A 26833-nucleotide genomic window follows, 5' to 3' on the forward strand; every position below is an offset into this window, starting at 1 on the left:
CCATCTGAAAATGAATGAAAACTACTTTCAGACATCTGGCAGACCATCTTCCAGGCCAAGTGAATGCTGGGTTGAGGTTAATGTTCACTGGAAACTTCAGCAGACTTTTTTATTGTAGCCCATACTATACCTAAGCTATCAACACTAATAAAAGAGAAAAATGGTAATTGGCGTACGCGCTACCCTTTTCATTGGCTAATCAGGGCTATATGCAAATTAACTGCCAACTAAGATTGGCAGTTAACTGCCAACAAGATGGCGGTTAATTTGCATATGTAGGCACAATGCAGGGAGGCAAAAGGGAAAGCAGGAAGAAGCCCCCTGCCACTGACAGTGATCGGAAACCCAGGGGGAGCTAAGAGCTGGGGGGCAGGACAAAGGCGGCCCTGGGGCCGCCTTTGCCCTGCCCCCCAGCCATGATCAGAGAATCAGGTGCCTTTTCCACCCTGGCCAGTGATAGCAGGAAGTAGGGGTGGAGCCAGCGTTGGGAGCTGGGCACGGTCGAAGCTGGCAGTCCCGGGAGCTAGGGGCCCCTTGCCTGGGCCTAAAGCGAAGCCCACGATCGTGGGGCCGCTGCAGCTGCGGGTCCCCGCTGCCCGGGCCGGACGCCTCAGCCAGAGGCGTCAGGCCTGGGCAAGGGGCCGATCCTGCGATTGGAGGGTGATGGGGGTCAACGCCTGAGGGCTCCCAGTATGTGAGAGGGGGCAGGCTGGGCTGAGGGACACTCCCCCCACACACACCCAGTGCACGAATTTTGTGCACCGGGCCCCTAGTCTACTTAATAATAGTCAATTATAGATGTTGATCTGTGCCAACTAACGAGATGAGGCTATTAGAATGGTCACCTGAGTTTGTAATTTGAAATCTAGCATCAATAGGACATTCTATAGCTGTACCAACATGTACTTAATTGGTGAAATTCAATGAAGCCATAAAAGGCAAAAGGTTTTCATTGCCATAAAGATGTCAGAGACAAAATAAGTGAGAGAAAAAAAAAAAAACAAAACAGGTTGCAAACAGCCACCTGGTCTCATTTGTCCTGCTCTGTAATTTTTGTAATTATCTACACTAATAAAAGACAAAGATGCTAATTGACCATACCTTCGCTATGCTCATCAGCCAATCAGAAGAGTATGCAAATTAACCCAATAAAGATGGCCGTTAAATTTGCATACTGCAGGCAGATCCCCAGCTGCCACCCGCCCCAGCGCGGGATCCAGGCCTGCCATGTGTGGGACGGGGCAGGCAGCAGCACAATCCCAAGCCTTTGCGCGCCCTAGCACGGGATCTGGGCCTGCCTTGCGGCCCGGGGCGGGGGGAGGGGGTAGGCGGCAGCAAGATCCCCAGCTGCCGCCCGTCCTAGCGCGGGACCCAGGCCTGCCGTATGTGACCAGGGGAGACGGGGCAGGCACCGCGGGATCGGGTGTGCCATCTGCCACCAGGGGAACGGGCCTAAGCCAGCAGGTGGTTATCTCCCAAGCGTCCCAGACTGTGAGGGGGCACAGGTTGGGCTGAGAGACCCCCCTGCCCCCGCCAGTGCACAAATTTTTGTGCACCGGGCTTCTAGTCCTTCTATACTTTGTTTTCCCAGGAGCCTGCCTCTGTATCCAGCCTAGAACCCTGCTAAGTGGTTTGAATAGATAAGAGATTCACCCACTGGCTTCATTGCCTCAGTACTGCCTCTGTCAGAGGAGCAGCTGTAGTGCTACTCTGTAACTTTGCTGACCTTGAAGCCAGGTTTTAAAAGGAAATCACTTAGGGACATGGTGCCATGAAGACTCATTTCCTCTGGCTGGAGTGTTTCCACCCGCTACTCTTAGACTCTGTGTGGCCAGTTCCTTCTTCACCTATTAAGTCTCAAATAGCACCTCCTCTGAGAGGTCTTCTCTGACCGTCCTATTTAAGAAGGGACACACCCCAGCCCTGCCCAGTTAGCTCAATTGGTTAGAGCATCATCCCCGACACAAGAATCAACCAATGACTGCATAAATAAGCGGCACAACAAATTGATGTTTCTTCTCTCGCTCTCTCTTTCACCCTCCTTCCCTTCTTCGCTCTCTAAAAATCAATTTAAAAATTAACAAAAGAAAGTCAGAAGCCTAGTCGTCTTGCCTGCTGTGACCTTGAAGCGAGTGTTCAGCCTGCCCGCCTGGTTGAGCTTTCTTTGTGTTGTGCAGGTCCTAGAGTGGGCTCAGGAGAAGCGGAAGCTGAGCGTGCTACACATCCACGGGGTCTACACCAACCCTAGTGGCATTGTCCTTCATCCCGCTGGGTATCAGAACGTGCTCAGGAACACTGAAGTTATGGTGAGTGCTGCTGCTCTCGCTGGTCTTGGGAAAGCCTTCCTGAAAACCTCTAAGGGCACCATTGGTCTTCAAGCGCTAACATGTTCTTTTCATTCATTCAAAGTTGGAAGGTCAAACATTCTTTACCGTGCTTCTCAGCTTGTGGGTGTGCGTGCCATCTTGAAAAACGTACTCGAGGTATCGAGCTACAGGCTTCCCCTTTGTTGTTTTTTTTCCATTTTATGTTTTTCTTTTTGTTGATTTCAGAGAGGAAGGGGGAGAGAGAGAAAAATCAATGATGAGAAAGAATCATTGAACAGCTGCCTCCTACACACCCCACACTGGTTATTGAGCCCACAACCTGGCATGTGTCCCAACTGGGAATGGAACAATGACCTCCTGGTTCATAGGTCCATGTTCAACCTCTGAACCACGCTGGCTGGGCTCCCTTTGTTCTTGATGGACAGACAGCTGGTTGCCATCACCTTCACATATGAAGAATACATTATTATCTCTTTTTATTGTTCAGTTTATTATAGTATTAATAACCCTCTCTATGCCAATAATAACTGGTGTAGCTTTTTATTGACCAATCACTACTAGAATATATATCCTAAAGTAATTTTGTGTAAATGATGATGGGCTTGTATTAATTACCACACTTATTCAAACTTACTGCTCAGTGGAAATAATTGAAAAACTTTTGGTGATAAAGTAGAGGTTTTCTTCTTTGTGAAAAAATATCTTTGTTGATCTTTAAAGATGCAAGTGTTAGACTTGCTCACACATGCATGTTCAAATCAAAAAGTCTACCTCACCAATGACATGTGGGAGTGATTCACTGGCCCCCAATTCTGAAAACAGTGTATGATAGGACTGGGTCACTTAGAGTCATCGTATCTACATGATGCAGCAAAAGAAAGACGAAGAAAATGTGATGTTTTCTAAAGCATAAGAGCCTTTCCCCCCACATAGTCTTTCCCTGGCATCTGTTGGAACTCCATTCATTGCTGACATTGCGTGATCACTTAAGCAAAATCATTTCTAATGTTTCTATACTTACGTATGTGTATATAAAGATACATACACACATAGATATATATTGATCTAAGTATTGAGGAAATCTGGTGATGAAATTATCTTTTTGGTGGTCCATGGTTCCCTTTGTAAGGCAGGAAAAGGCAAGTACAGTCCAAAAAATGGAAAGAGTAAGATATATTAAAGATCTACTCATTGGTCTTATGGCTTTTGGGTACATAGATCTCAAAAATAAATTGCAAGGTCTGTAGAGCAGTGGTAACCCCGAGAAACCCTGAATAGAGAACCTATGGACAACACCTATGACAATAATATTGTAGACATAGGTCTGATATAGGTACAGATCAATATTAGACCAATAATCAAGTTATAGTGATAGCCCGGCTGGTGTGGCTCAGTGGTGGAGCATCAACCCATGAACCAAGAGGTCACTGGTTCAATTCCTGGTCCGGGCACAAACAAGAACAGCTTTAGGGGCTTATCCTCCCTCTTAACCCTGGTTCAGTGGCGGCCACAGTCTGTTAAGAGCAGTGATGATGAGCCTGTGGCTTTTGTGTCTCAGACACGCCTTGTGTGTGTCTTCACCGTGTCACTTTGTTTCTTTTCCTGCAAGAGAGAGATTCAGAAACTCTATGAAAACAAGTCATTTCTTTTCCTGGGTTGCGGCCAGACGGTGGATGACACCACTTTCCAAGCCCTTTTTCTGGAGGCTGTCAAGCATAAATCTGACTTAGAACATTTCATGCTGGTTCGGAAAGGAGATATAGACGAGTTCATGAAGCTTCGAGAAAACATGCTGGACAAAGGGATCAAGGTCATCTCCTATGGAAATGAATATGCTGATCTTCCAGAGTACTTCAAGCGGCTGACCTGTGAGATATCCACGCGGGGTAGGTCAGGTAAGATGCAGCTCTTCAGCCTTGTGTGTGTTGGTTATGGGCAAAGTCATTACCAAGATGAGGACTATCACCCTAACCAGATTAGGAGGGAGGGCATGTTTGGTCTTCAGGTTGGATGAAAATGGCATTTGGATAGGAGAAAAATGCACAAAGGCAAATCCATTGCAGAAGTGGGAAGAAGGAAGGAACTTAGCCTCATTAGTTATCAGTGAAGTGCAATTAGAATTTAGATTTCAAAATAGAAAAGAATGGTAACTCAATTTTGGCTAAGCTGTGAGGAAAGAAATATATTCATGTTGGAATATGTTAAAATTTTGAAAACCTTTGACCCAGAAATTTCACCTAAAGAGATAATTGGACAATTGCATAAAGATATACTTGTGGGAATGTTACCAGCTTTGTATAAATGAAAAAATTGGAAGCAACTTAAAATGTTTCACTTAATAGGGAATTATGTAAATACTCCAATATTTATTTCATTGATAAAATACAATGAAGCTATGAAAGGGAAAATGTTTTTATTGTCCAAAAATATGTCAGAGACATAATATTGTGAGTGAAGGGAGGAAAAACCACTGTGGTCAGTCCCATTCATACAGAATTATAGAGATTCTGTTTTTGTGTGTGTGTATGTATAGAGAAATATCTACAATGATAGTTACTAAATTAACTGTGGTTATGTTTATGCTATTGGACTTAAGGGTTTTTTAAAGATATTTTGTTTCTCTGTTAGCATTTTCTACAGTGATTATGCATTATCTTTATAAAAACAAAAAGCACACCTTAAAATGGTCTTTGGAAATTAACATGGTATTAAAGTCAGAGATTGGGGTACCACTCACTCATTTGACATTTTACCTCCAGTTTTAATGAGAAAGCCAAATGGGGATAAAAGGTTGTTTATTAATGGCTCAGGCAAGTTCCTAATAACACTACAAGATACAAAACTTTATGGTGTCAATTAAATGGAAGTTTGCTTTTTAAAACCTTACTTTGAATGAAGCCAAACCCCAGGGTATGGCCACTCTGACTCACTACCTAGTTCCAAACAAACTTTGCTGTTATATGTAGAATATGTTCTTAAAAAGTTTTATGTTAATGTGGATTTTCATTGTCAATCTCAGTGCTTCTGAGGGAACCTATTAAAGTACGGAAAATTTAATATAGAGGGAACTTTTCCTAAATCAAATCATCATTCCCAGCGTTTTCTCCTGAATCAGATTGCTTTGAGTGGAATTCTTTGTAATGAGAAATGATATTTATTGTGGCCTAAATTCTGAGGTCTTCTACCCAGGGAAGAGCTTGTGGGAAGCTCTTATCACCATCACTGAGCACAGAAAGCCATGTCTGCCCTTCTCCTGTAGACAAACCTTTCGGTTTCTCTCATGGGAAAACAGCTGCTGTTCTTTCTTGGGGATATGTTTCCTGCTGTCCTGCTGTGTTTGATTCTTTTGCTGTCCACCCACGCGGAGGCCTATCAGTTGCTTTTACTACTGGACACATTCTGTTTTCATTAGACAAGAGATACATACCCAAACTTTACATATTTATTGTGGCCTACATTCTGAGGTCTTCTACCCAGGGAAGATGCTAAAATTGAAAATAGCAAACCCCTCCTGGACAGCTGTTCCTATTACACTAAAATTTTTTAAATAAAAATCTCTGAAGTGGCATAAAAGTTTTTATTAGCTGCATAGGAGTCCTGTTATCATAGGTAGTTAACCAGTTATTAATAAGGAGGATGCAAAGGGAATTAGACCTTGTGAAGCATGGTCAGCTGGGGAGCATGCGCCTGTTTGTTTCACCAGAAAGCTAGTTTCACCCAATCCAGGGGATCACAGCATCGCCCCGCCAAGGATTAACACCCTCCCTTCCCCCTTCTGGTACCGGTAGGGATTTTGGGGTGTGAGGAGAGCAAGGGGAGATAAGTACATGTGCAACAGAAGTCAAAATGGTTCAGGGGGAGGTGCTTGGCCATAGAGCCATAGAGGCCTGTCAATCTAGCCTGGGAAAGGGATCAGTGGCTAGAGGGTGGACCCATCAGAGGCCTGTGGAAACTGGGAACTTGGTCAGTTATTTTGAAAAAGCACCTGGTCCTTCCCAAACCCCAGATGTTATAATCCCAGGGGAGCAGAGAGAGCGCGCGCTCTCTCTCTCTCTCTCTCTCTCTCTTTCTCTCTCTCTCTCTCTTTCTCTCTCTCTCTCTCTCTCTCTCTCTCTCTCTCTCTCTCTCTCTCTCTCTCTCTCTCTCTCTCTCTCTCTCTCTCTCTCTCTCTCTCTCTCTCTCTCTCTCTCTCTCTCGCCCTCTCGCCCTCTCGCCCACTGACCAGAGCTAGCCCCATTCGTTGGAGCGTTTTCTCTCTGTAGTAACCATGTGGCCTTAGCTCCAAATACTGGCTCCACAGGGAGCCTGGATACTGCAACACAGCAGCAATGGCAACCCTGAACACAAGCTAAGCTGGCGGTGGTGGGAAAGGCTCGGTGGACTAGCTTTGCCGTGGCACAGGATCTCTGGACATTGGCCCTACCTGTGGCCCTGATTTTCTATGGTGGGAGGGACAGAGATGGGAAATTAGGAACCCAGGCCTCTTCTATTTTCACCCAATAAATCTTCCCACCAGACCTCATCCTCTCTTGGGGGTCCCCAAAAATGCTTTCTCTCACGACACTGCAAAAACCGCACTTCCACCAGCAACACCACTAGAGTCGCTTTCCCCAGTTAGCACTGGTTATGTATTTGGAATTTTTAAAAATCAAGGCTTTCCTATATGGTGAGGGGGCTTTATTAGAATGGTCGGCTAAGTTAGTTTATGATTTGAAATCCAGCAGAGCAGTTTTGGGTTGAAAATATTATTTCATTTCGAGACAAGTGAAACTTACCTATCATCCTTGGTTATGTTTTAAGTTTCCGTAGATGAGTACTGATGTTGGTTTGTTTAACACTGAGCATTTGCTACATACCTGGCATTGTGCTGTGTACTCACTTTTACATAGTGAAAATTACTTGGGTTCAAAACAGTGTAAGATCTCGTACATTATTTCAGAAAAATCAAGTAAGGAGAAAAAGGAAAATAATGCTTTCATAATTCATTACCATCATACAAGCAGTTCTTTGGTATATTTCCAATTAACAATTTTTCATAGTTATAAAAAAAGTATACAGACAGTCTTGGTACTTTTTATTCAGTGGTATATCATATAAATTCCTACGAGGCTACAGGTTCAAGGTTTGTGTGCCTGATGCTTCAAAAGCCAATAAGCAAAAACATCATAGAGTTTGGAGTAAGGAAAGGTTTATTGATCAGGAAGGTGCCAGCTTGAGAAGATGGGGGATTAGGGTTAGACATAATCTTATAGCTTCCGCAAATCCATTTTAAGAGAGCCCAGAATTCAGACATTTTTTAGGTCAATGGAAGGGAGGAGGGGCAAGGCAAGAGGTAGCTGAGGAGCCTAGACAGCTAGTTGGTCAGGGATCCAAGGAAGAGCATGAACTCTCCGTATCTCTTTGTTCCTAGTTGGTCCATTGAACACCGCCCACCCCACCACCACTGCCACCCCACTCCTGCCATCTGAGTCCACTCTTTTTTTTTTTTTTAATATATTTTATTGATTTCTTAAAGAGAGGAAGGGAGAGGGACGGAGAGCCAGAAACATTGATGAGAGAGAAACATCGATCAGCTGCCTCCTGTACACCTCCCACTGGGGATGTGCCCGCAACCAAGGTACATGCCCTTGACCAGAATCGAAAGGGAGAGGGAAACATTGATGGTAGAGAAACATCAATTGCTGCCTCCTGCACGCCCCTCCCACTGGGGATCATGTATATGCACAGGATGATTCCCAACCAACAGAGCCACACTGGCCAGGGCCATAACCACTATCTTTAATGACTGTGTTATAACCCAGTGTAGCTGTTAATTTACCTAATTATTTTCCTATTAGGCAGCTTCTAATTTTTTTCTTTATTGTAAGAACTGCCATACAGTTTTTCCTTTTGCAAGTAATTTCCTTAGGATAATTATGTTCTCAGGGTAATTACTAGACCAAAAGGCATGAACATTTTAGAGATTGATAAATATTGCTCAAGTGTTTTCTAAGAGGGAAGTAGCATGTATGTTTTAGTGCTGTCTCTTATTTGTACTCTAATTGCCCATATTCTTTTCTTCCATGTGTTTACTTCTATACTTTTTCCGACACCATTTTCTATCCCAGTGCTGGCCAATAGGATCTTCTGCAATGTTAGAAATATTCTATACTTTTTGCTGTCCTGTACCATAACCACAAGTGACATGTGGCTGTTGAATATTTCAAATGTGGTTAGTGTGACAGAGGAACAGAATTTTTAATGTGAAATTCAGCCACGTGCGGCTAATGGCATCATATTAGACAGCGCAGATCAAACCCAGTTTATACTGTGGGAGTATCTGCTACTTTGCACTCTTCTACTTGGTTGAATTTGCTTATTTGCATGCTGCTCCCCACCCCTGGTCAGACTCCCCCTTCCCCCCCACCCCCAAACTTGGCCTTCTACACTAGTTAGGGACGGCAGGCACACTTTGCCCATGTAAACGTTTTGTTGACAAGCAATGTCAGTGCGCACACTCCGGCCTTACTGTTTCCATTATTTAACACCACCATTTGGAGACTAACCTAGTTTATTCTCCCCGCCTCCTCGTCTCCTGCTGTACTAGGTATGTGTTCATTACTAAATAATGCCATCCTTTAGATACAGCGGTTCTCAACCCTCTGGCCCTTTAAATACAGTTCCTCATGTTGTGACCCAACCATAAAATTATTTTCGTTGCTACTTCATAACTGTCATGTTGCTACTGTTATGAATCGTCATGTAAATATCTGATATGCAGGATGGTCTTAGGCGACCCCTGTGAAAGGGTCGTTCAACCGCCAAAGGGGTCGCGACCCACAGGTTGAGAACCGCTGCTTTAGAACATGCTTTCATCTCCCTCTGAATGGTTGGTTAGTTTTCGAGCCATTGTTTTGGCTTTTTAATCTAACAGCTGACATTGATGTTCACTCTGTTTAGCAGGTGTGATGAGAGAAGGTCACCTAAATGGTTCATCTGCAGCGCACAGTGAAATAAGAGGTATACTGTTTCCTGTTTACTATCTGCCTATTTGTCAACAGAAAATGTCCCTAAGACCTAGTTAAGACCTTGGGGAGTAATGATTTGCTGCTGCTACCTGAGAAAGATTATTTTTCTTTTTTTTTTAATTTTATTTTTTAAATTATTGTTTAAAGTATTACATATAGTATTACATAAGATTATTTTTCTACCAAGTCTGTTACAAGATGCCTGTGTCTTATGTCTTGTCTTCTGCAGGTTAAGCTGGACTTCAGCACCTGTAGCTTTAGATGTGTGAACCTGTTTATGAACCTCCCGTTTATTCTCTCCCTTTTCTCTCCACAGACCTCAGTACATGAGGGCTACAGAAGTCACTGACATTAGACCAAACTGTAAGGCCCTACCATGGACAGTTTAACAGTAAACTTACAAGAACCCAACACAACTCCGGAAAGAACCAAAACCCAGAAGTTGAAGGCTGGGGCTACGTAGAGTGGTGGCGAACTTCCCACCTTAATCCTTCGTGCCGACTGGTCTTTTGTTGTTTTCCAGTTCTTGGTCTTATATGGCCTGTTCCAGTTTGAGAATACCCAAGTGACAATGGGACCCAGTGCAGCTCCCCACCCACCACTGGGCTGGACATGCCTGTGTCTACACAGATCGGGGTGGTGCCCCCTGCGCAGGCTGCTGCCCTGCATGGACTCGGGCTGTGGATGCCGTGGATTCACCGTGGCCGCTGCAATTTTGTACTCTAGACTTGGTTTTTCACTTAAGCTTAATGGCTTTTTCTAAGACTTGAAGCTCTAGTTTTCTAGATCTCTTACAGTGTACAGTATTTTACATACCTGAGCTGTATTAAAAGCTTGTTCATTTACTTCCCAGGGCCCTGGTTCTACTTTCAGTCACTTTTGAAAATTAACCTGCAAAGGTCCTGACAAGCCTACTTTTTGTCACTCAATTTAATTTTCAAGACCTGTTCCTTTCTGGGGGAGGGATCTTCCTCAGGAGAGCCATTTCCCAGATTCCTCAGCGCATCCATTCCCACTGCTTCCCGTACACAAACACTAGTTAGCGTGACGTGGGATTGTAGCTTTGAATCCTATATAAAGTAACTCCGAGACGAAAAGGCGATTTACTTATGAAATTTATTTTCTTATATATAAATTATGCATTTCTCTGGGCAGACAGCCTTCACCTTATTGCACTAAGCACGTCTGTAATACAAGCTACAGGACAAGTCTCAACAAGAGGTTTGTATTTAATGTAGCACTTGTCTACCAGGCACTGTAGAGAGGAGGCGGAGGAGCTAGGGTCCCTCGGGGTGAAGAATGGGGAGGGGCACCGTGATACCTCCTGGCAGGCAGTTTCCTCCCAGGAAGGGGAACATGCAAAGCTTACACCTGGGTTCTGGGCCTGGGGAAGAGCTGGAAGGCTGAGAAGCCCAAAGCAATACTGCAGCTCGCCCCCTTTTCTGAGGGATGAGGGAAGGGGGACTCACCTTTTGCTCATTGTAACAAATCCCTCTGGCCTTAGCCGACACTTTGAGGAAACAACGGGGTGGGATCATCAGAATTAGCAGCAATTAAGGACAGGCTATACAATGCCACAGTGTGGTTGGTGGGTGTCACCCAGGCTCAGGGACCTGAAAGCTGTGTAGCCTAGGGAGAGGTGCCACTCAAGACCCAGAGCTGGTTCTAGAAGTCTCTTAATCTAATGGAGCTTCAAACTGCTTATGATGCTCAGATGTCCCCATGACCACACTAACCAGCCAAGTTCTGGTGTTGGATCTCCTGACCATTGGTCAAAGCTGTAATGAGACCGAGAACATAGGCAGAGTGATGGGCAGGAAGGGTAGAACCACAGTGGTGGTGGGCGGGGGTGGCACGGGCAGTGGGCAGTGACTGGAACATGATTAGGCCCTCCTTGTAGACGGAGGCTAGATTGAACAGGGAGTGGGCTAGAGGAGCTGCACGCCAGGACCTGCCCTCACTCTGCCTCTGCACTACACTGAAGACAAGTTGCTCACACTCTAATGCACATTCTTGATCCAGGAACAGGGACTTTGGGGGAAGCGGTGATTTGGTTTTGGGCAAGAGCATGTTAAGCCTTCATGAGGGCAGCCACCACAGCCTTGGCGTTGAGACTGCGTAGGTCGCAGTAGGTCTGGCCAGTGCCCACAAACACGATGGGTTTGCTTGTGATGTAGGTCATAGAAATAGCAGCTCCCACCTGAAGAGGAAAAAGGGGTACCCAGTCAACTCAAGGACCCTTCTTTGTACCCCGAGTAACGGGAAGCTTTGAGCTAATGCAGCCTCAGCTACCTTGTGAAAGAGCACCACCCCCTGCCCTCCCAGCCCCCTATGTCCTGTGTCATTCATATTCACCTTGTCATCAATGGTATCAAATTTGGTAAGGACAATGCCATCAATGAGCCGAGGGGTTTGAGCCATAGAATGGTCAGCCAAGGCTCTGTTGAACTTGACCTGGAAAGGAGAAATGGCACGTAAGTGTAAAATGCACCTCTCCACCTAAATCTGAGGCTGGAAAGAGAACCACGCCCTCACCAGCTGATCCACGGCCTCGTTGCCTACTAAGGCCTCGCCCACAAACAGCACCAAGTCAGGGGTGTTGACAGTAATGAGCTTGGCCAGGGCAGTCATCAGGGGGGCATTGTCTTGCATGCGACCAGCTGTGTCCACCAGCACGACATCAAAGCCCTGGTTCCGTGCTACAGAGAGAAAAGCGGTCAGCTCAGAACTCCTGGGTTGTCGCACTTATTTCCAGCGTCCTCTCAGGAAGTCCTAGCCTGGCTATGTGAAAGGTCTGTTTCCTTTCTCGGGCTCTGGATCTGGTTACAAGGTAGTGAGAAAAAAATCTATACTTGGCCCTCCACGCATAGTCAGGAAAAGGATGGCAGTGCCACAAAGGTGACCAATTAGAGGTTTCTTGGGTTGGGCCATACCAGCTTCGGTTGCAACTACACCCATTACCCAAAGCGGAGCATGGCAAGTCCCAAGCCCTGACTTGTTACTGAGCATAAGTTGGTAGTCGGGTGACCCTAATCCTCAGGGTATTTTAAAGGAGCCCAAGGAAAGGGGCCCAGACCAGCTCCCACACTTTCTGTGCACCGTACCAAAGGCAATAGCTTCCATGGCGATGCCAGCAGCATCTTTGCCGTAGCCCTTCTCAAACAACTGCACCATGGTGCGGCCACCGTGACTCTCCGGGGGGTGTAGGGCACTCAAGCGGCGTGTGTGTGTGCGCAGCTGCTCCACAGCCCCGGCACGAAATGTGTCACAGGCGGCAATGAGGACACTGAAGCCATTCTCTAGCAGCCAGAAGGAAATCTGCAAGAGGCAAAGCAGACTGTCACCCAGAACCACAGTTGCTGAGATAGTGAAGAAAGGTCAGATGGGAACTGCACTGACCTTGGCAAGATTGGTGGACTTCCCCACTCCATTAACCCCACAGAAAGTGACCACGTAAGGGCGCTGATGACGCTGGGCATCCATGATGTCCCGGAGCATGTCCACACGACGCTGTGGCTGCAGGATCTGTACCAGGGACTCTTGCAGAGCTTGCTTTACTGTGGAAGTCACCGCTGAAAGGGAGGAGGCAGCGCACCCGTGAATCCCGAGAATGAACTCCAAGATCGCCCAACACCTTTCTGCGCTAAGGGAACTAGGATCTGGATGCTACTAGGATCCTGCCCCAGGAATCCACACATCTGCTACTGTCCGAATAAACACTTTCCAAGTATTAACTCATTTAAACCTCTTAGTAACTCTTAAAGTCTAAGTCATGTAACAGAGGTTTAGAGCTTGAGATTTGCCAAAAGTCACAGAGGCCAACGCACTGGTATGCATAATGCCCTGCGCACACTGGTTGAGGCTGATACTTACTGCTGAATGTCCCCATCACCTTCCCTTCCAACTTGTTGGCCACGGATTCACAGAGTTGGACTGCAATGTCTGCTGCGACATTCTTAGCTGAGGAGAGGGGAACGGTGTGTGAGTGTCAAGTCAGGTCACCAACTCTTACGGTATAGCTAGGAAACTAGATGGTTCTACCCTCCACCATCCCTACCCCATAAACACAAGCCCGCCTGTTCCTAGAACTTACCAATGAGATGATCACGCATCTTGTCCAGCACAGACTCCATGTCTTCACGACTCAAGCTCTTGGAACCCACAAGGCCCTTCAGCATCCCAAACATGCCACCCAGAGTCCCCTTGGCAGCACTGCAGGCACAGGAGATTACGGGTACACACAAAGCCAGTGGGCAGGAGTCAAACCTCATCCGCTGTGGAGCCACACACACCCTGCACCCCCTGAAATTCCCTACCTAGGTTTGGTAGGGTTTTGAGCAGCCCCTTCATCATCGGAGCTGCTGCAGTCCAGATCCTGAAGCTGCCCCCCAGGCCCAGTCCCTCGAATCTGCAGGGTTTGGGGAAAGGAAGGAGAGAGGATTAGGAATTCTAAAGGTTCTGAGGGGGAAAAGCCCAGGATTCACCCTGTCTACACTGCTCAGTCTCTCGGATTTGGAGAGAGACTCACCTCCTCACTCAGAGAAATCCAAGGTACTGCCCCCTCCTCTCTACTTCCGGTTTACTTATTTTTCTAAACTTTTATTTTAGAGGAAGAGAGAGGGATAGGAAAATGGAAACATCAATGAGTGAGGAACATCATCGATCGGCTGTCTCCTGCACACCCCCTATGGGGATCGAGCCTACAACCAAGGCACATGCCCTGACTGGGAATCAAACCAGCCACCTCTAGGTACATGGGTCAACGCTCAACCACTGAGCCACACCGGCCGGGCCCTCCCATTCCGTTAAATGGTAACCCTCACTCAGGCCCCCGTTGGCTCTCACCAAGTTGATGTCCTCAGGCGGGGCAACCTCTGGGGCCCCATTGGTGGTAGGAGCGCTATAATCCAGGTCTTCCTTGTTAGCACAGCCACCCAGCGCCCACACCCGCGGCGCCTTTTTGCCCTTCTCCTTCGGAGCATCTGACTTCGTGGACTTGCTGAAAGGGTTATGGCACAGGGTTATGGTGGAGAAGCAGGAGAGGAAACATCCCTCCAAAATCCAGAGACAAAAACGCCCTTGCCCCCAACACGGCTAGATTATGGCAAAGGTTAGAATGCTCACCCGGACTTGTCTGCAGCCTTCCCATGTTTCTGAATGAACTCCTCTCGCTTCCTCCGGATCAGCTCCTCTTTGGAAAGTTCTACCCCATTGTCAGCCCCCACTGACTTTTCTGCAGGGGCCGTTTTGCTGGCAGTCAAGGGGACATCAAAACCTGTTAGGAGAAAACTCACTGGAGAAAAAGGACCAGATTCCAACAAAATAGACAATAGGGGGGAATTTCCTTAAACAAAAAACTGGGAGCAAACATTCTGGGGCTCACAAGGACAGGGAATGACAGCGAGGGCGGGGGGCATTAGAGTGAGGGGGACGAGCAATGACAGAGGACGGGGGACCACTTCAGTGCTTAGGGCCACGGGAACGTTTCATGCCCCGGGTGCCCGAGGAGCTCACACCAACCTTCCTTCTTGGCCCCCTTGTTTTTTTTATTCTTTGCTTTCTCCTTGGGCTTTTCACCCCGGGTCTCAATCATGGATCTCACCGGCTTCTTGGCCTTTTCAGAATCTTCAAACTTCTTCATGGTGGTTGGAGCCCGGACCTTACTGCTCTCCTCCGCCTCGCTGAAGCGAGAGAGAACGGCTCAGGTCCCGAGAAAGGGACCTCACACCGAGAGGCTCATTGAGGACGGGGCAGCACATCCGGAGCATCTTTCAATGAACACTCGGCTGCCCCCGATCGGCCTAGGGAAGGGAGGGAGCTCCGCAAGCCATGGAAATGGGGGGGCGGGGGGGGGGGCTCTCACCGGAGGAGCCGCAGAAAGTCATTCTGGAAATCGAAAGTGCCGTTCAACAGACTTAGAGCGCTTTGCTGTTGGATCTCCGTGCGGTACTTGTCGCGAAAGAGCCGGTGCACGTCATCTATCAACTTGTCGACATATGTCAGCGTTAGGATCTTCTGAAAACCAACCTGTTTCGGGGAAGAAACAGAGCCAGCAGATCCGCTTACAGGCCATCCAGGAGCGGAGGGACGCCAAGTCAGCCCGGGCCTCCAGATTGGCTGCGCCGCCTGGCAGGTGTCCCTGACCCGAGGGGCAGCCAAGCTCCCGGACTGAGCCCCAGAGTCTCTTCCCTTCCCCCCCTCCCTCTCTGTCTTCTCACATAACACCATCTGCTATGAACCGGGGTTCCCTTCTCTCAATAGGACTGTGTTGAGAATGCACCGGTCCCTCCGAGATGCCACCACTCACCACAAACACCAGCTCAAACTGGTTGTCCAGTTTATACTTGAGCGTGAGGGCTTCATGGGTGAAGGAGTTGTTGCCGCCCCTTTCCTGGAAAGAGAGGATGTCTCCGAGTTCAGACTATTCCCCAGAAAACCCAGTCTCGGGCCCCTCAACGACCACCTTTGGGAAAGAACCGAACGTTCCCCCCAGTGTCAGACCTGTCCCAGGACACGAGGATGCTGGGGCACCGCCTGTGACATCCCACCGGGGAGAAAAGGAGGTACCGTGGGGTGGGGGTGGGGGGGAGAGTGAGGCAGTGACACGACACCTGGGAGCCCGAGGGAAGTAGTCGTCATAGAAACACGTCTACTAGCAGGTGTACACTGTCTACAGATTTAAAGGTGTTTCTCCCATCCCTCATCTCACCCATCCTTCGGAACAAGAGAAAACCAAGCTGCCAGGAGCGAACGGAGGGAACGATGGTTAGTCTGAAGAGGCGCCTAATCCAGCTGGGATCCCGAAGCGCAGGGGGAGGGGGCGCCGCAAAGTTGCAGGACCGTCCGCCGCGGGCGGGAGAAAGAAGTGGAGCCCCGGCTACCGGCGAGCGGCCAGTCCCGGGGCGGACAGGGCGGGAGCGAGGCGCGGGGCCGGTCGAGGGAGACTATGGGTCGGATCGGGGGGTGTTGGGGGGGAACGAACCCGGAGTCCTGACCCCGCGGGGGCGGTACCTGCAGCAGCACGGAGCGAATCAACGCGTTGACGGGCCCGGTGCAGGAGTCGCTCACGCCCTGGAAGCACCAGAGCACGAGCCCGCCCTTCGAGAAAATGGTGAAGAAGTCGAGCATGGCGGCAGCGGGAAAGGAGCCCGGCCGGCGCCGGGAGCTGAGGCCACGATCGCCCCGACTTCCTGCTGCGCCAAGCGCGGGACACGTCACACCAGCGGCCCCGGAAACCAGCTCGGCCGCACTTCCGCTCAGAGCTCGGGGATCCCCACCCGCCCGCGCTGGAAGGCGCGTAGCGATGACGTAAGCAGGCTGGCCCGTGGCGGGGCTGGGCGGGGCTCTTGGGAGGTCACGAGGAGACGGAAGGCCTATAGCGCGGGGAGGCGGGGCCCAAGGGGGCCGCTGGCCAATGGGTGAGCTCGTCTGAATGGCCGGCGGCGCGGAGCAATGACGTCTTGGGGGCGGTGCCAGGTTTAAGGGTCGTGTTCAGTGGCCGCGCTCGCCAGGACCATGTTTCGAAGGGCGCTATGGCTCTTGGCAGGTCGAGGCTGTGTGGGCCGGGGGCTAAGCACACGCAGTGGAGGCTCGACTCCGGGTAAAGTTGAGGACACCGGAGGGTGTCGTGGTTCCGGGGTACCCCCAGTCTCCGGCTGTGTGACCTTCAGGACTTTGGACCCCGGCTCAGGCTGGGAAGACAGTGGGTCAGCTGTGAGAAGGGGCTCAGCTTGCCCCCTGGAGCTTGTGAGGCCAGGACAGGTGTACGGGTCCCCGGTGGCCCTTCTCGGGTGACAGATAGTAGACCTCAGCTCAACGCCGGCATAGACCAGGCTGAGCCACGGCTGCAGGACTGTGCACTAAGTCCTGCGCGCGCGCTGCATGCGGTGCTCAGTGCTGCGGCCCGTGCGAGAGGAAGAAGAAGAAGAGAGGATTTACTATGTGTCCTGGGGGTGCCTGAAGTGCAGCCGGAGAGGGGAGACTTTCTAGACCAGCGGTTCTCAACCTGTGGGTCGCGACCCCTTTGGTTGTCGAACGACCCTTTCACAGGGATCGCCTAAGACCATCGGAAAACACATCTATAATTACATATTGTTTTTGTGATTCATCACTATGCTTTAATTATGTTCAATTTGTAACCATGAAAATACATCCTGCCTAACAGATATTTACATGACGATTCATAACAGTAGCAGCATTACAGTTATGAAGTAGCAACGAAAATAATTTTATGGTTGGGGGTCACCACAACAGGAGGAACTGTATGAAAGAGTCGCGGCATTAGGAAGGTTGAGAACCACTGTTCTAGACCAAGACTGGGTCGTCTCCAGCTAGTGTCATGGTAGACCTACATGGAGCAGGTGGCTGCCGAGATCAGCCCTGAAGGATGGTTACTGGTTCTGGGAAGGTGTGTGTTCCAGGTGCTGGAAAACTGGGCACAGGTTAGGAGGAAAAAAATATTGTTCCCGTGCAAGGAACTAGCCAAAGCCATCTAAACAGTTTGAATAGTAATAGGGAATGTGTGGGAAGGGAAGCCCAGATCAAAGAAAGATTCTAATGCCGCTGAACGTTGTATTGGAAACAGTGAGAAGACTTGGAGATTTGTGGGTTAGGTGTTCATGACAAAGGATTCATTTACTCAAGATATTTATTGAGCACTTAGGATGTGCCAGGTACTCTGCTAGGCTGGAGATTGGGTGATGAAGAAGGTACACATAGCACAGTGTGAAGCTATCTCTAATAAACTCAAAGTTGCAAATGTGTTGCGTGCTGCATAAGAGGTTCACAGGGCTGTGAGATAATGTGGCAGGAGAATTCAGCATAGTCTAGGGCAATGGTCGCCAACCTTTCGGACCTCACGGACCATCGGTTGGCGACAGCTCGCTGGTCTAGGGGGTCAGAAAAGGCTTCCCTGAGAATATGTTAACTGAGCTGAGACCTAAGGGGAGCAGAGTTAACTCGGCAAAGTGGACCCAGAGTTTCAAAACAGAGAGAGCACTCGTGTAGGTTCCCTGTGATGGGAGGAAGTAAGGTGTCCTCAAGGAAGCGGGCTGGGAGTGCGGGGAGAGGAGAAGGACAAGGGGAGCAGGAGCCAGGTTGTGCGTTGTCTCCCTGGGGATGTTTCTGGATTCTGGACTTTTATCCTTAGAGCAATGGAAAGCCATTGGAGGGTTTTAAGCAAGAGGGGGTGTGATTCAATTAGTGTTCAGACAAGGTCAGTCAGGCTACGATGTAGAAAAGAACTGGAGGAGGGCGACAAGAGGGGAATTAGTGGGAACTGGAGGCCTTTGCATTAGTCTAGGTGAGAGATGGTGGTGGTTCAGTCTAGGGCAGTGGTGGCAGAGATAGAAAAAAAAGGGGACAGATTGGGGAGATGTTTAGGAGGCAAAGTCATCGGAACTTTGTAACATATAGGACATGAATTTAAGTCTGCTGGTGGTGATGGATATCCAGGGTAAGGTGCCACTCAGAGGTGCCATGCTTCAGTGGTTGCAGCTTGGAGTGTGTGGGGACCTCTGGGTCCGGAGCCTGGGACATCCAAGTGGCGATGATAACGCAGTTGAGTATATGAGCCTCAGGCTCACCAGAAAGATAGGTGTGCACAGGAGACATATACGTGTAAGTCACCTATCCTAGGGAGAGAGTAGACTGTTAATCTTAGGAGGTGGAATCTTGAGCAGGGCATGATGCATGAAAAGGAAGAGAGGCTGATGGCATGCAGAATCTTTAGCAAAGCTGTGGCATACTGCTGGCTGCACGTGGACCTTATGGGAGAGGCTGACAGTGGGGACTGCCAACTCAGTGTCAAGTTAGCCCACCTTTCCCTGTGCCCATCTCCCAACCCCCTACCACCTGCAAAGGAAATGAATGGCTCTCTGTGACCATGACTGCCTCCCACAGACTGGACTGAAAAGGTGTCTGAAATTAAGAAGAAGATCCAGTCAGCTCTTCCTGGAGGGGCCTGGGATCCGCTGTATGACACCAGCCACCTGCCCCCTGAACACTCGGATGTCGTGATTGTGGGGGGTGGGGTGCTTGGCCTGTCCGTGGCCTATTGGCTGAAGAGGTTGGAGAAGCCCCGAGGTGCCATCAAGGTGCTGGTGGTGGATCGGGACCACACGGTGAGGTCTGGGGTAGGGCAGAGTCATGAGTGGGGCTTGGACTCGGATTTTACTAAGGACTCTCGGGAGTCTGCAGGGCGGGGACCGAGCTTTGGACCTTGTGGAGAATTAGTCCCAGGTTCATCCTCCTTCCAACTAGGGGCCTTGGCAATAGGTTTTTGCCTTTGAAAGCACATTTCAGTGTTGCATCCTTTGAGATCTCACAGGTCTGGCCACGAGAGCCTGTGTTCAAGTTATAATTAATACAAACAGCTATCTCGGCCCCTTTTTAGGTTCCATCACGGCTTACACTTAGCTGTTCCTGTTACCACTGCCAGCCAGCCACGAATCTCTTTTTTTTTTTTTTTTTTAATATATTTTTATTGATTTCAGACAGGAAGGGAGAGAGAAACATCAATGAGAGAGAATCATTGATCGGCCTCCTGCTCGCCCCTCCCCCCCCCCCCACCAGGGATTGAGCCCACAACCTAGGCATGTGCCCTTGATTGGAATCAAACCTGGGACCTCTCAGTCTGCAGGCCAGCACTCTATCCACTGAGCCAACCCAGCCAGAACCCAACCACGAATCTTGCTGCTTTGGCCATATCCCTCTATTTTCCAATTAGAAGATCAAAAGTCCTGTCCTTGGACTTCTGGGCCATTAACATTTTGCCTGTCCCTTGGTTGATGACTGACTCTGTTTCCTGTGCACATCTGCTAATGAGGACTTGACCATTGTCCTCTCTGGGCTGCTGGGTTTATCCACGCAGTTCCCCCTAGATCCTAAACCTGCAAGAAGAACTCCCCTTTAACTCAGGGTTCACGGCTCACAGAACCCATGACAGTCTCTGCTCCTGTGTAGCAGGGCGCTGCTCCACCTCAGCCTTCCTTATCTTCCCACAGTATTCCCAGGCCTCTACCGGGCTTTCCGTGGGCGGGATCCGCCAGCAGTTCTCGCTGCCTGAGAACATCCAGCTCTCCCTCTTTTCAGTGGACTTTCTACGGAACATCAATGTACGTGCAGTGAGATTTGGGGGTTGGGGTGGTGTCCCCTCCTTTAGCCCAGAGAGAGGAGGGCAAACAAGAAGCAGGAGCAGTCGGGCAAGTAGGAACCGGAGCCCTGGTTTTCTTCCCAGTGTGGTGCCTACGGGAGGCTTATATCTGGGTGAGGGCCCTGAGCCCCGAGGTTGTAAGTGAGGAGCCAGGAGCGCTCGCCATCCCTTCTCTAAACCAGCTTCTCTGAGGAGCTTTCTTTGCACATAGGAGTACCTGGCGGTAGTCGATGACCCTCCCCTGGACGTCCAGTTCAACCCCTCAGGGTACCTTTTGCTGGCCTCCGAAAAGGGCGCTGCAATCATGGAGAACAACGTGAAAGTGCAGAGGTGGGTGCCGGGCACGGCCTCGGAGTCGCCTCCCAGCCACGTGCAGGCAGTAAGCCCTAAGCCAGTGGTTCTCAACCTTCTGGCCCTTTAAATACAGTTCCTCATATTGTGACCCAACCATAAAATTATTTTCGTTGCTACTTTATAACTGTAATTTTGCTACTGTTATGAATCGTAATGTAAATATCTGATATGCAGGATGGTCTTAGGCGACCCCTGTAAAAGGGTCGTTCGACCGCCAAAGGGGTCGCGACCCACAGGTTGAGAACCACTGCCCTAAGCCAAGTCCGAGCTGGGATGACGGAGCTGATGAGACAGGCCCGCCGCCCCTTGGGAATTCAGTCGGGGAAGGCAGGCACATGCAGAACTTCAAGGCCCTGTGCTAGGGCTGTGATACAGATGCGGACAAAGTGCTGCTGGTGGGCCCTGCATTGCCAGATAAGAACCATCTAGGACACCCCCCAGAACTGATAAATCAGAGCCTCTAGGGAGGGGCCCAGGAATCTACAGGCATTTCCTGTAAGAGCCAGATAGTAAGTATTTTAGGCTTTGCTGGCCATACAGTCTCTATTGCAATCACTCAACTTGCAATCGAAGCACAAAAGCAGCGCTAAAAAAAAAGCATGAGTATGGCTCATGTACAGAAATAGCCTGCAGGCCGGATATGACAGCCCTGCCCTCCGTGATAACCATGGTCAGTCAAGAGCAGGAATCGCCAACAGACAGGTCTCCAAGTCTCACACGTGACATCTGGTAATGTCCTAACTGCTTCACAGATAATACCTCAATTTGATCAGAACATCCCCATTTTACATGTGGGGAAATCGAAGTGGTGGCTGGGAGTGAGACCAGGCACTCTGGCTTAGGGGTGTGTTCTTTGGGCACCGTGTTGCAGCCTTTGGGTGCTCAAGGAACAGAATCCCAGAGGAGGTGGCTGTGCTAGCGGGTGCGATTGTCCCAGGAGGCGGGCAGGAGGCTGTCCCAGGTAGAGCGGAGGGAACAGCAACTCACCCTGTTGTGAAAGGACGGCAAGGGATTCAGGCTGTGCAGCCAACGGACCCTAGGGTGTGGGAAAGGAAGAAGGGGTCAGATGCTGGAGAGCCGAGGAGGCTTGTGCCCCACCCATTCAGCAAGGACAGAGAAGGGGCATGAATGAGGCCGAATCCCCGCTTGTGGAGCTGGGTCCGTCCTGCTCCCTCTGCACGCTCACCCTCACTCACACACACAGGCACACGTGTTTCTCTCAGGCAGGAAGGAGCCAAAGTGTGTCTGATGTCCCCGGAGCAGCTGCAGAACAAGTTTCCCTGGATTAACACGGACGGAGTGGCCTTGGCGTCTTACGGTGAGGCGTGCTCCCAGAGGGCATCGGGCTGCGGGCACCTCGGGTGGGAAGCCTCAGCACCCTGCAGCCACGTCACTGAGCAGCGCCTCCCTCTGGCCAGCAGCCCCCCACCCCAGGCCATGCCAGCTCTGTTCTTCCGCAGGATTTGACTCGGTGCAGTGGGTCAGCTTGACTTTCCCCAGCCTATGAGCCCAAAGAAGAGTTGGGGGTGCAGGAAACAAAAGGAGAGGAGGGCTCTCGTCCCTCTTCATCCTCCTCTTTTTCCCTCACAGGGTTGGAGGGTGAAGGTTGGTTTGACCCCTGGTGTCTGCTCCAGGGGCTTCGGCGAAAGATCCAGTCCCTGGGGGTCCTTTTCTGCCAGGGAGAGGTGACACGTGAGTCTGCCCCCCTTGCCCACTGCTCACATCCTTTGCCATCCAAAGCGCAGGCCTAGACCGTGCCTTATCTTCACTCACAAGGGTTGGTGGGGGAAGGGGCTTCTCCCCTGAGGGCTGGTCCTGGGCATCCTGACTCCAGCTGCTGGCTAGGCTGCTTCCGCCTTGTGATTGGCTAGGACAGTGATGGCGAATCTTTTGAGCTCGGCGTGTCAGCATTTTGAAAAACCCTAACTTAACTCTGGTGCCGTGTCACATATAGAAATTTTTTGATCTTTGCAACCACAGTAAAACAAAGACTTATATTTTTGATATTTATTTTATATATTTAAATGCCATTTAACAAAGAAAAATCAACCAAAAAAATGAGTTCGCGTGTCACCTCTGACACGTGTGTCATAGATTCACCATCACTGGGCTGGAAGGTTTCAGTGCTCTCCTGCCCTGAGTGCAGCCAGGTTCATCCCCGTTACCCTGTTGGCTGCAGGGTCTGGGAAAGCGTCCAGCCTTCCAGTTCCTTTCCCTAGGACACCGGGGGCCCCCCTCTCCTTCCTCTCCAAGGCCTTTCATTTTCTTTCTCTTGCAGGTTTCAGCACATCATCTAGCCGCATGCAGACCAGCAGTGGGAAAGAGGTGACTTTGAAAAGGATCCATGAAGTCCATGTAAGTTCCCAGCCTGCGTAACTTCCTCACCACCGCGGAGGGAGGGAGGAGAACGGTAATGGCTGTCACTTGGAACTTCTACCCACTTCCAGGAAGAAAATTTCCTCTCATGGTGGCCAGCGTATGGGCCAGGCCCTGCCTCCCTCCCCCTCTGTGCCTGCAGGTGAAGATGGACCACAGCCTGGAATACCAGCCTGTGGAATGTGCCCTCGTGATCAATGCCGCTGGGGCCTGGTCTGGGCAAGTAGCAGAGTTGGCTGGTATTGGGAAGGGGCCACCTGGCACCCTGGAGGGCACCAAGCTACCTGTGGAGCCGAGGAAAAGGTGACTTCCCCCAGGGCAGCTGAGGAGGTTGGTGAGAGGAGGAGAGAAACAATATAAAAGGTTATTAAACCCGGCTGGCATGGTTCAGTGGTTGAGTGTCAACCTATGAACCAGGTGGTCATGGTTCGATTCCTGGTCAGGGCACATGCCCGGGTTGCGGGTTCGATCCCCAGGGTGGGGTGTGCAGGAGGCAGCCCGTCAATGATTCTCTCATTGATGTTTCCATCTCTTTCCCTCCCCCTCCCTCTCTGAAGTCAATAAAAATAAATTTTAAAAAAAGAAAAAACGGTTGTTCAGTGGGAGGAGGGAAGAGTTGCTATTCCCGCCCCTTCCTAAGCCACCTGGTTATGGCAGGTACGTGTACTTCTGGCACTGCCCCGAGGGACCAGGCCTAGAAACTCCGTTCATGGCAGACACCAGTGGAGCCTATTTCCGCCGGGAAGGATTAGGCCACAACTACTTGGGTGGCTGCAGCCCCACCGAGGTGAGCTAAATGGGGTCGGTGCTTGGGAGGGGATAGCCCAGTGGTCATTAAAGCGTCAGGCTCTGGGGAGGGCCAGTGCTGTTACTGATGTGGCAGCGCTTTCAGGTTTCGATTGGGATCTTGTCCCCATCCCCCACCCACCTAGGGGGTTGACTAAAGAGGTCAGTGAGCTCTGGCTCTGTCCTTGTGTCCCCACCTCTCCCCCAGGAGGAGGAACCAGACCCGGGGAACCTGGAAGTGGACCATGATTTCTTCCAGGACAAGGTGTGGCCCCATTTGGCCCACAGAGTACCAGCTTTTCAGAGTCTGAAGGTAACTGGGAGACATGACATTGGAGCATCTCGGGCCCATCTATCTACCTCACAACTGCTAAGGGCTCTGCGGGTCTAAGGACCCATGCTGTCAACCCCTTCGGCAGTGGTGGAGGGTGCTGAGGCCTGACCAGGAGGCGGGTGGCTGCCCTGGCGGCCTTCCAGAGAACCCCAACATCCTGTGCACCTGCAGGTTCGGAGCGCTTGGGCCGGCTATTACGACTACAACACCTTTGACCAGAACGGCGTGGTGGGCCCCCACCCCCTGGTCGTCAACATGTACTTTGCCACAGGCTTCAGTGGCCATGGGCTCCAGCAGGCCCCCGCCGTGGGCCGAGCTGTGGCCGAGATGGTGCTGAAGGGCCAGTTCCAGACCATCGACCTGAGCTCCCTCCTCTTCAGCCGCTTTTACTTGGGAGAGAAGGTCGAAGAGCGCAACATCATCTGAGCCTGTCAGCTCTTCGCTGGCCCCACTTCCCCACCTGTCACCCCTGGCCAAATCCTGGCCCATGTTCACGTCCTCCTCCCCAGCATCATGCCAGGAGCTCCTCCACCCTCCTCTCACTCAGGTGATTCTGTCCCCATGTGGCTGGGCAGGTGGGCGGGCTGCAGGCTCTGAGGTTCTGCGCCTGAGGCCCAGGCTGACAGAATGAGGGAGCAGGACCCTGGGACTGATCCCTGGCCCAGGCTGATGCTGCCCACCAAGGCGGTCCAGCTGGACAGCACGCCTCAGTGGTCCTGAGCACCGGGCCCGGGGCTGGCTCCCTCCTGGCACCAACCAGAAAGATCACCGCCGCCCCTCTTCGCAGAGCCCAGGCAGGGAGCATTCCGGTGCAGCTGGCCCCAATTTATTATCAATCAATAAATGTGGCCCTAACCGGTTTGGCTCAGTGGATAGAGCGTCGGCCTGCGGACTGAAAGGTCCCGGGTTCGATTCTGGTCAAGGGCATATACCTTGGTTGTGGGCACATCCCCAGTGGGGGGTGTGCAGGAGGCAGCTGATGGATGTTTCTCTCTCATCGATGTTTCTAACTCTCCCTCTCCCTTTCTCTCTGTAAAAATTCAATAAAATATATTTTAAAAAAGAAATGTGATGAACTCCTTCCTGTCAGTTTTCTGTCCCTTCCTCTCTTCACCCCATGGCGGCTGCCTTTGAAGTGCCCGCTAGCCTTTGACCACAGGTTGGGAGAAGCACAGCCTCCCCGTCTTCCCAGGAGTGTTCTTTTTTTAAAATCCTCACCCGAGGATATATTCCCTTTGCTTTTTAGACATAGTGGAAGAGAGAGAAAGACAGACAGAAATATCAATGTGAGAGAAACACATCAATTGGTTGCCTCCTGCACACACCCGGACCAGGGCCCTGAGGGGGAGGAGCCTGCAATCGAGGCATGTGCCAGTGACCAGAATCAAACTGGAATGTTTCGATTCGCAGGCCGATGCTCTAGCCACTGAGCCAAACCAGCTAGGGCCCCAGGAGCATTCTTAAATCCTCCTTGGCAAGCTAGTGCCTCCTTTTCCCACCTTCCTGCAGGGGTGTGGTTGTAGAGGGAAGGGACGTGTTCATTCCTCTGCAGTATTTATTCAGCTCCAACTGTTGGCTGGGTCTAGGGCAGTGATGGCGAACCTATGACGCGTGAACTCATTTTTTTTTGGTTGATTTTTCTTTGTTAAATGGCATTTAAATATATCAAATAAATATCAAAAATATAAGTCTTTGTTTTACTATGGTTGCAAAGATCAAAAAATTTCTATATGTGACACGGCACCAAAGTTAGGGTTTTTCAAAATGCTGACACGCCGAGCTCAAAAGGTTCGCCATCACTGGTCTAGGGCTACCTATTCAAGATACACCAGCAGGCAAACCTAAAGGTTGAGCAGCTTCACAAAGTGAATGCAGGGGGAAGTGGGAAGGGCGGGGGGGTGGGGTTTCCAGGCTGATGGAAAACCATATACAGAGTCCTGGGCCCAAGAATGAGCAAGATTCCAGGGCTGGCTGGATCATGATTTGTCCTAACAGGATCACGGGGTAAAAGAAGGGGTGCGTCTGGGCCCGGGGCTGAGGGGCCGTGCTGCGGAGCTCTGTCCTCTGGGCAGGGGACACTGCAGGGTTTTCAAGAGGGAAACACATGATCCGATTTTCCTTTTAGAAAAACCATCCTGCCCACCCTGATGTCAAAGCAAGAGGCCAGGTGGAAGGCTGCTATTACAGCCCACACCCCAGGAGCAGCTGTGGTCCATCCACGAAGCTACAGTAGCAACAAGAAAGTGGGTCAAGTAAGGCTCCCTTCTCTGCACTGGACAGCTGGGTGGATGTCATGCCTTTCATGGAGGTAAGGAAGGCCAGGGAGGAGTTGCAAGGGGCAAAAAGTTAGGGGCCCGTAGGACACCTGTAGAGATGTCCGTCAGGGTTGAATGTATTGTGGCCTCAGATGGTCTGGGCTGAGGTAGAGATGTGGACCCCATGGGAGAGGATGGTATCCGCACAGGACGTGAGAAGAGTAGGGGACGAAGGGGTGAAC

At 50.3% G+C, this 26833-nt stretch overlaps 3 protein-coding genes and 1 long non-coding RNA gene across 11 annotated transcripts in view; 3 read left to right on the plus strand and 1 right to left on the minus strand.

The window, feature by feature from the left end:
• The window catches only part of FAM118B (family with sequence similarity 118 member B), a 38878-nt gene extending 28699 nt beyond the window's left edge, over nt 1-10179 (plus strand). For 2 of the 7 annotated variants that reach the window (XM_059675806.1, XM_059675803.1), the window contains 4 exons: nt 2178-2306; nt 3937-4222; nt 9267-9326; nt 9651-10179. In XM_059675806.1, the coding sequence (XP_059531789.1) occupies nt 2178-2306; nt 3937-4222; nt 9267-9326; nt 9651-9664 (489 nt within the window). In that variant the 3' untranslated portion in view covers nt 9665-10179. The remainder of the gene's footprint in view (nt 1-2177; nt 2307-3936; nt 4223-9266; nt 9327-9650) is intronic. The other 5 variants (XM_059675800.1, XM_059675802.1, XM_059675799.1 and 2 more) reach the window with 5 other exon arrangements.
• LOC132221608 (uncharacterized) lies at nt 4229-6512 on the plus strand. The gene is made up of 2 exons (XR_009450045.1): nt 4229-5503; nt 5792-6512. It is a non-coding gene; the product is annotated as an uncharacterized LOC132221608 (long non-coding RNA).
• Nucleotides 10180-10431: 252 nt separating the features above from the next.
• On the minus strand, nt 10432-16581 carry SRPRA (SRP receptor subunit alpha). Its single transcript, XM_059675794.1, has 14 exons — nt 16346-16581; nt 15642-15725; nt 15198-15361; nt 14855-15015; nt 14459-14609; nt 14180-14333; nt 13651-13742; nt 13428-13546; nt 13208-13294; nt 12734-12906; nt 12439-12652; nt 11870-12033; nt 11690-11788; nt 10432-11534 (listed from the first exon to the last, which is right to left on the minus strand). Exons 1-14 carry the CDS (start codon nt 16460-16462, stop codon nt 11406-11408), a joined length of 1908 nt encoding a protein of 635 aa, XP_059531777.1. The 5' UTR covers nt 16463-16581; the 3' UTR covers nt 10432-11405.
• A 206-nt stretch (nt 16582-16787) lies between these two features.
• On the plus strand, nt 16788-25203 carry FOXRED1 (FAD dependent oxidoreductase domain containing 1). 2 transcript variants are annotated; one of them, XM_059675798.1, is made up of 12 exons: nt 16788-16934; nt 19235-19455; nt 20338-20448; nt 20698-20816; nt 22064-22158; nt 22431-22532; nt 23119-23195; nt 23359-23519; nt 23874-24003; nt 24211-24315; nt 24508-24766; nt 24884-25203. In XM_059675798.1, the coding sequence occupies exons 1-11, from the start codon at nt 16850-16852 to the stop codon at nt 24760-24762; spliced, it is 1461 nt and encodes a 486-aa protein (XP_059531781.1). In that variant the 5' UTR covers nt 16788-16849; the 3' UTR covers nt 24763-24766; nt 24884-25203. The 2 variants fall into 2 exon arrangements, with proteins under 2 accessions (XP_059531781.1, XP_059531780.1); XM_059675797.1 differs by having other exon boundaries at nt 24508-25203.
• Nucleotides 25204-26833: the final 1630 nt, after the last annotated feature.

This window comes from Myotis daubentonii, chromosome 19 (assembly GCF_963259705.1).
Source record: "Myotis daubentonii chromosome 19, mMyoDau2.1, whole genome shotgun sequence".
Lineage (NCBI taxonomy): Eukaryota > Metazoa > Chordata > Mammalia > Chiroptera > Vespertilionidae > Myotis > Myotis daubentonii.

Coding starts and splice junctions, on each gene's coding strand:
- SRPRA (XM_059675794.1), bottom strand. CDS start 16,462: ATGCTCGACTTCTTCACCATTTTCTCGAAGGGCGGGCTCGTGCTCTGG. Junction 12,907..13,207: donor GGTGATGGGGACATTCAGCA/GTAAGTATCAGC, acceptor CCTCCCTTTCAG/CGGTGACTTCCACAGTAAAG. Junction 12,653..12,733: donor AGTCCACCAATCTTGCCAAG/GTCAGTGCAGTT, acceptor TGCCTCTTGCAG/ATTTCCTTCTGGCTGCTAGA.
- FOXRED1 (XM_059675797.1), top strand. CDS start 16,850: ATGTTTCGAAGGGCGCTATGGCTCTTGGCAGGTCGAGGCTGTGTGGGC. Junction 23,520..23,873: donor CCTGTGGAGCCGAGGAAAAG/GTGACTTCCCCC, acceptor TGGTTATGGCAG/GTACGTGTACTTCTGGCACT. Junction 24,004..24,210: donor GTGGCTGCAGCCCCACCGAG/GTGAGCTAAATG, acceptor CCTCTCCCCCAG/GAGGAGGAACCAGACCCGGG.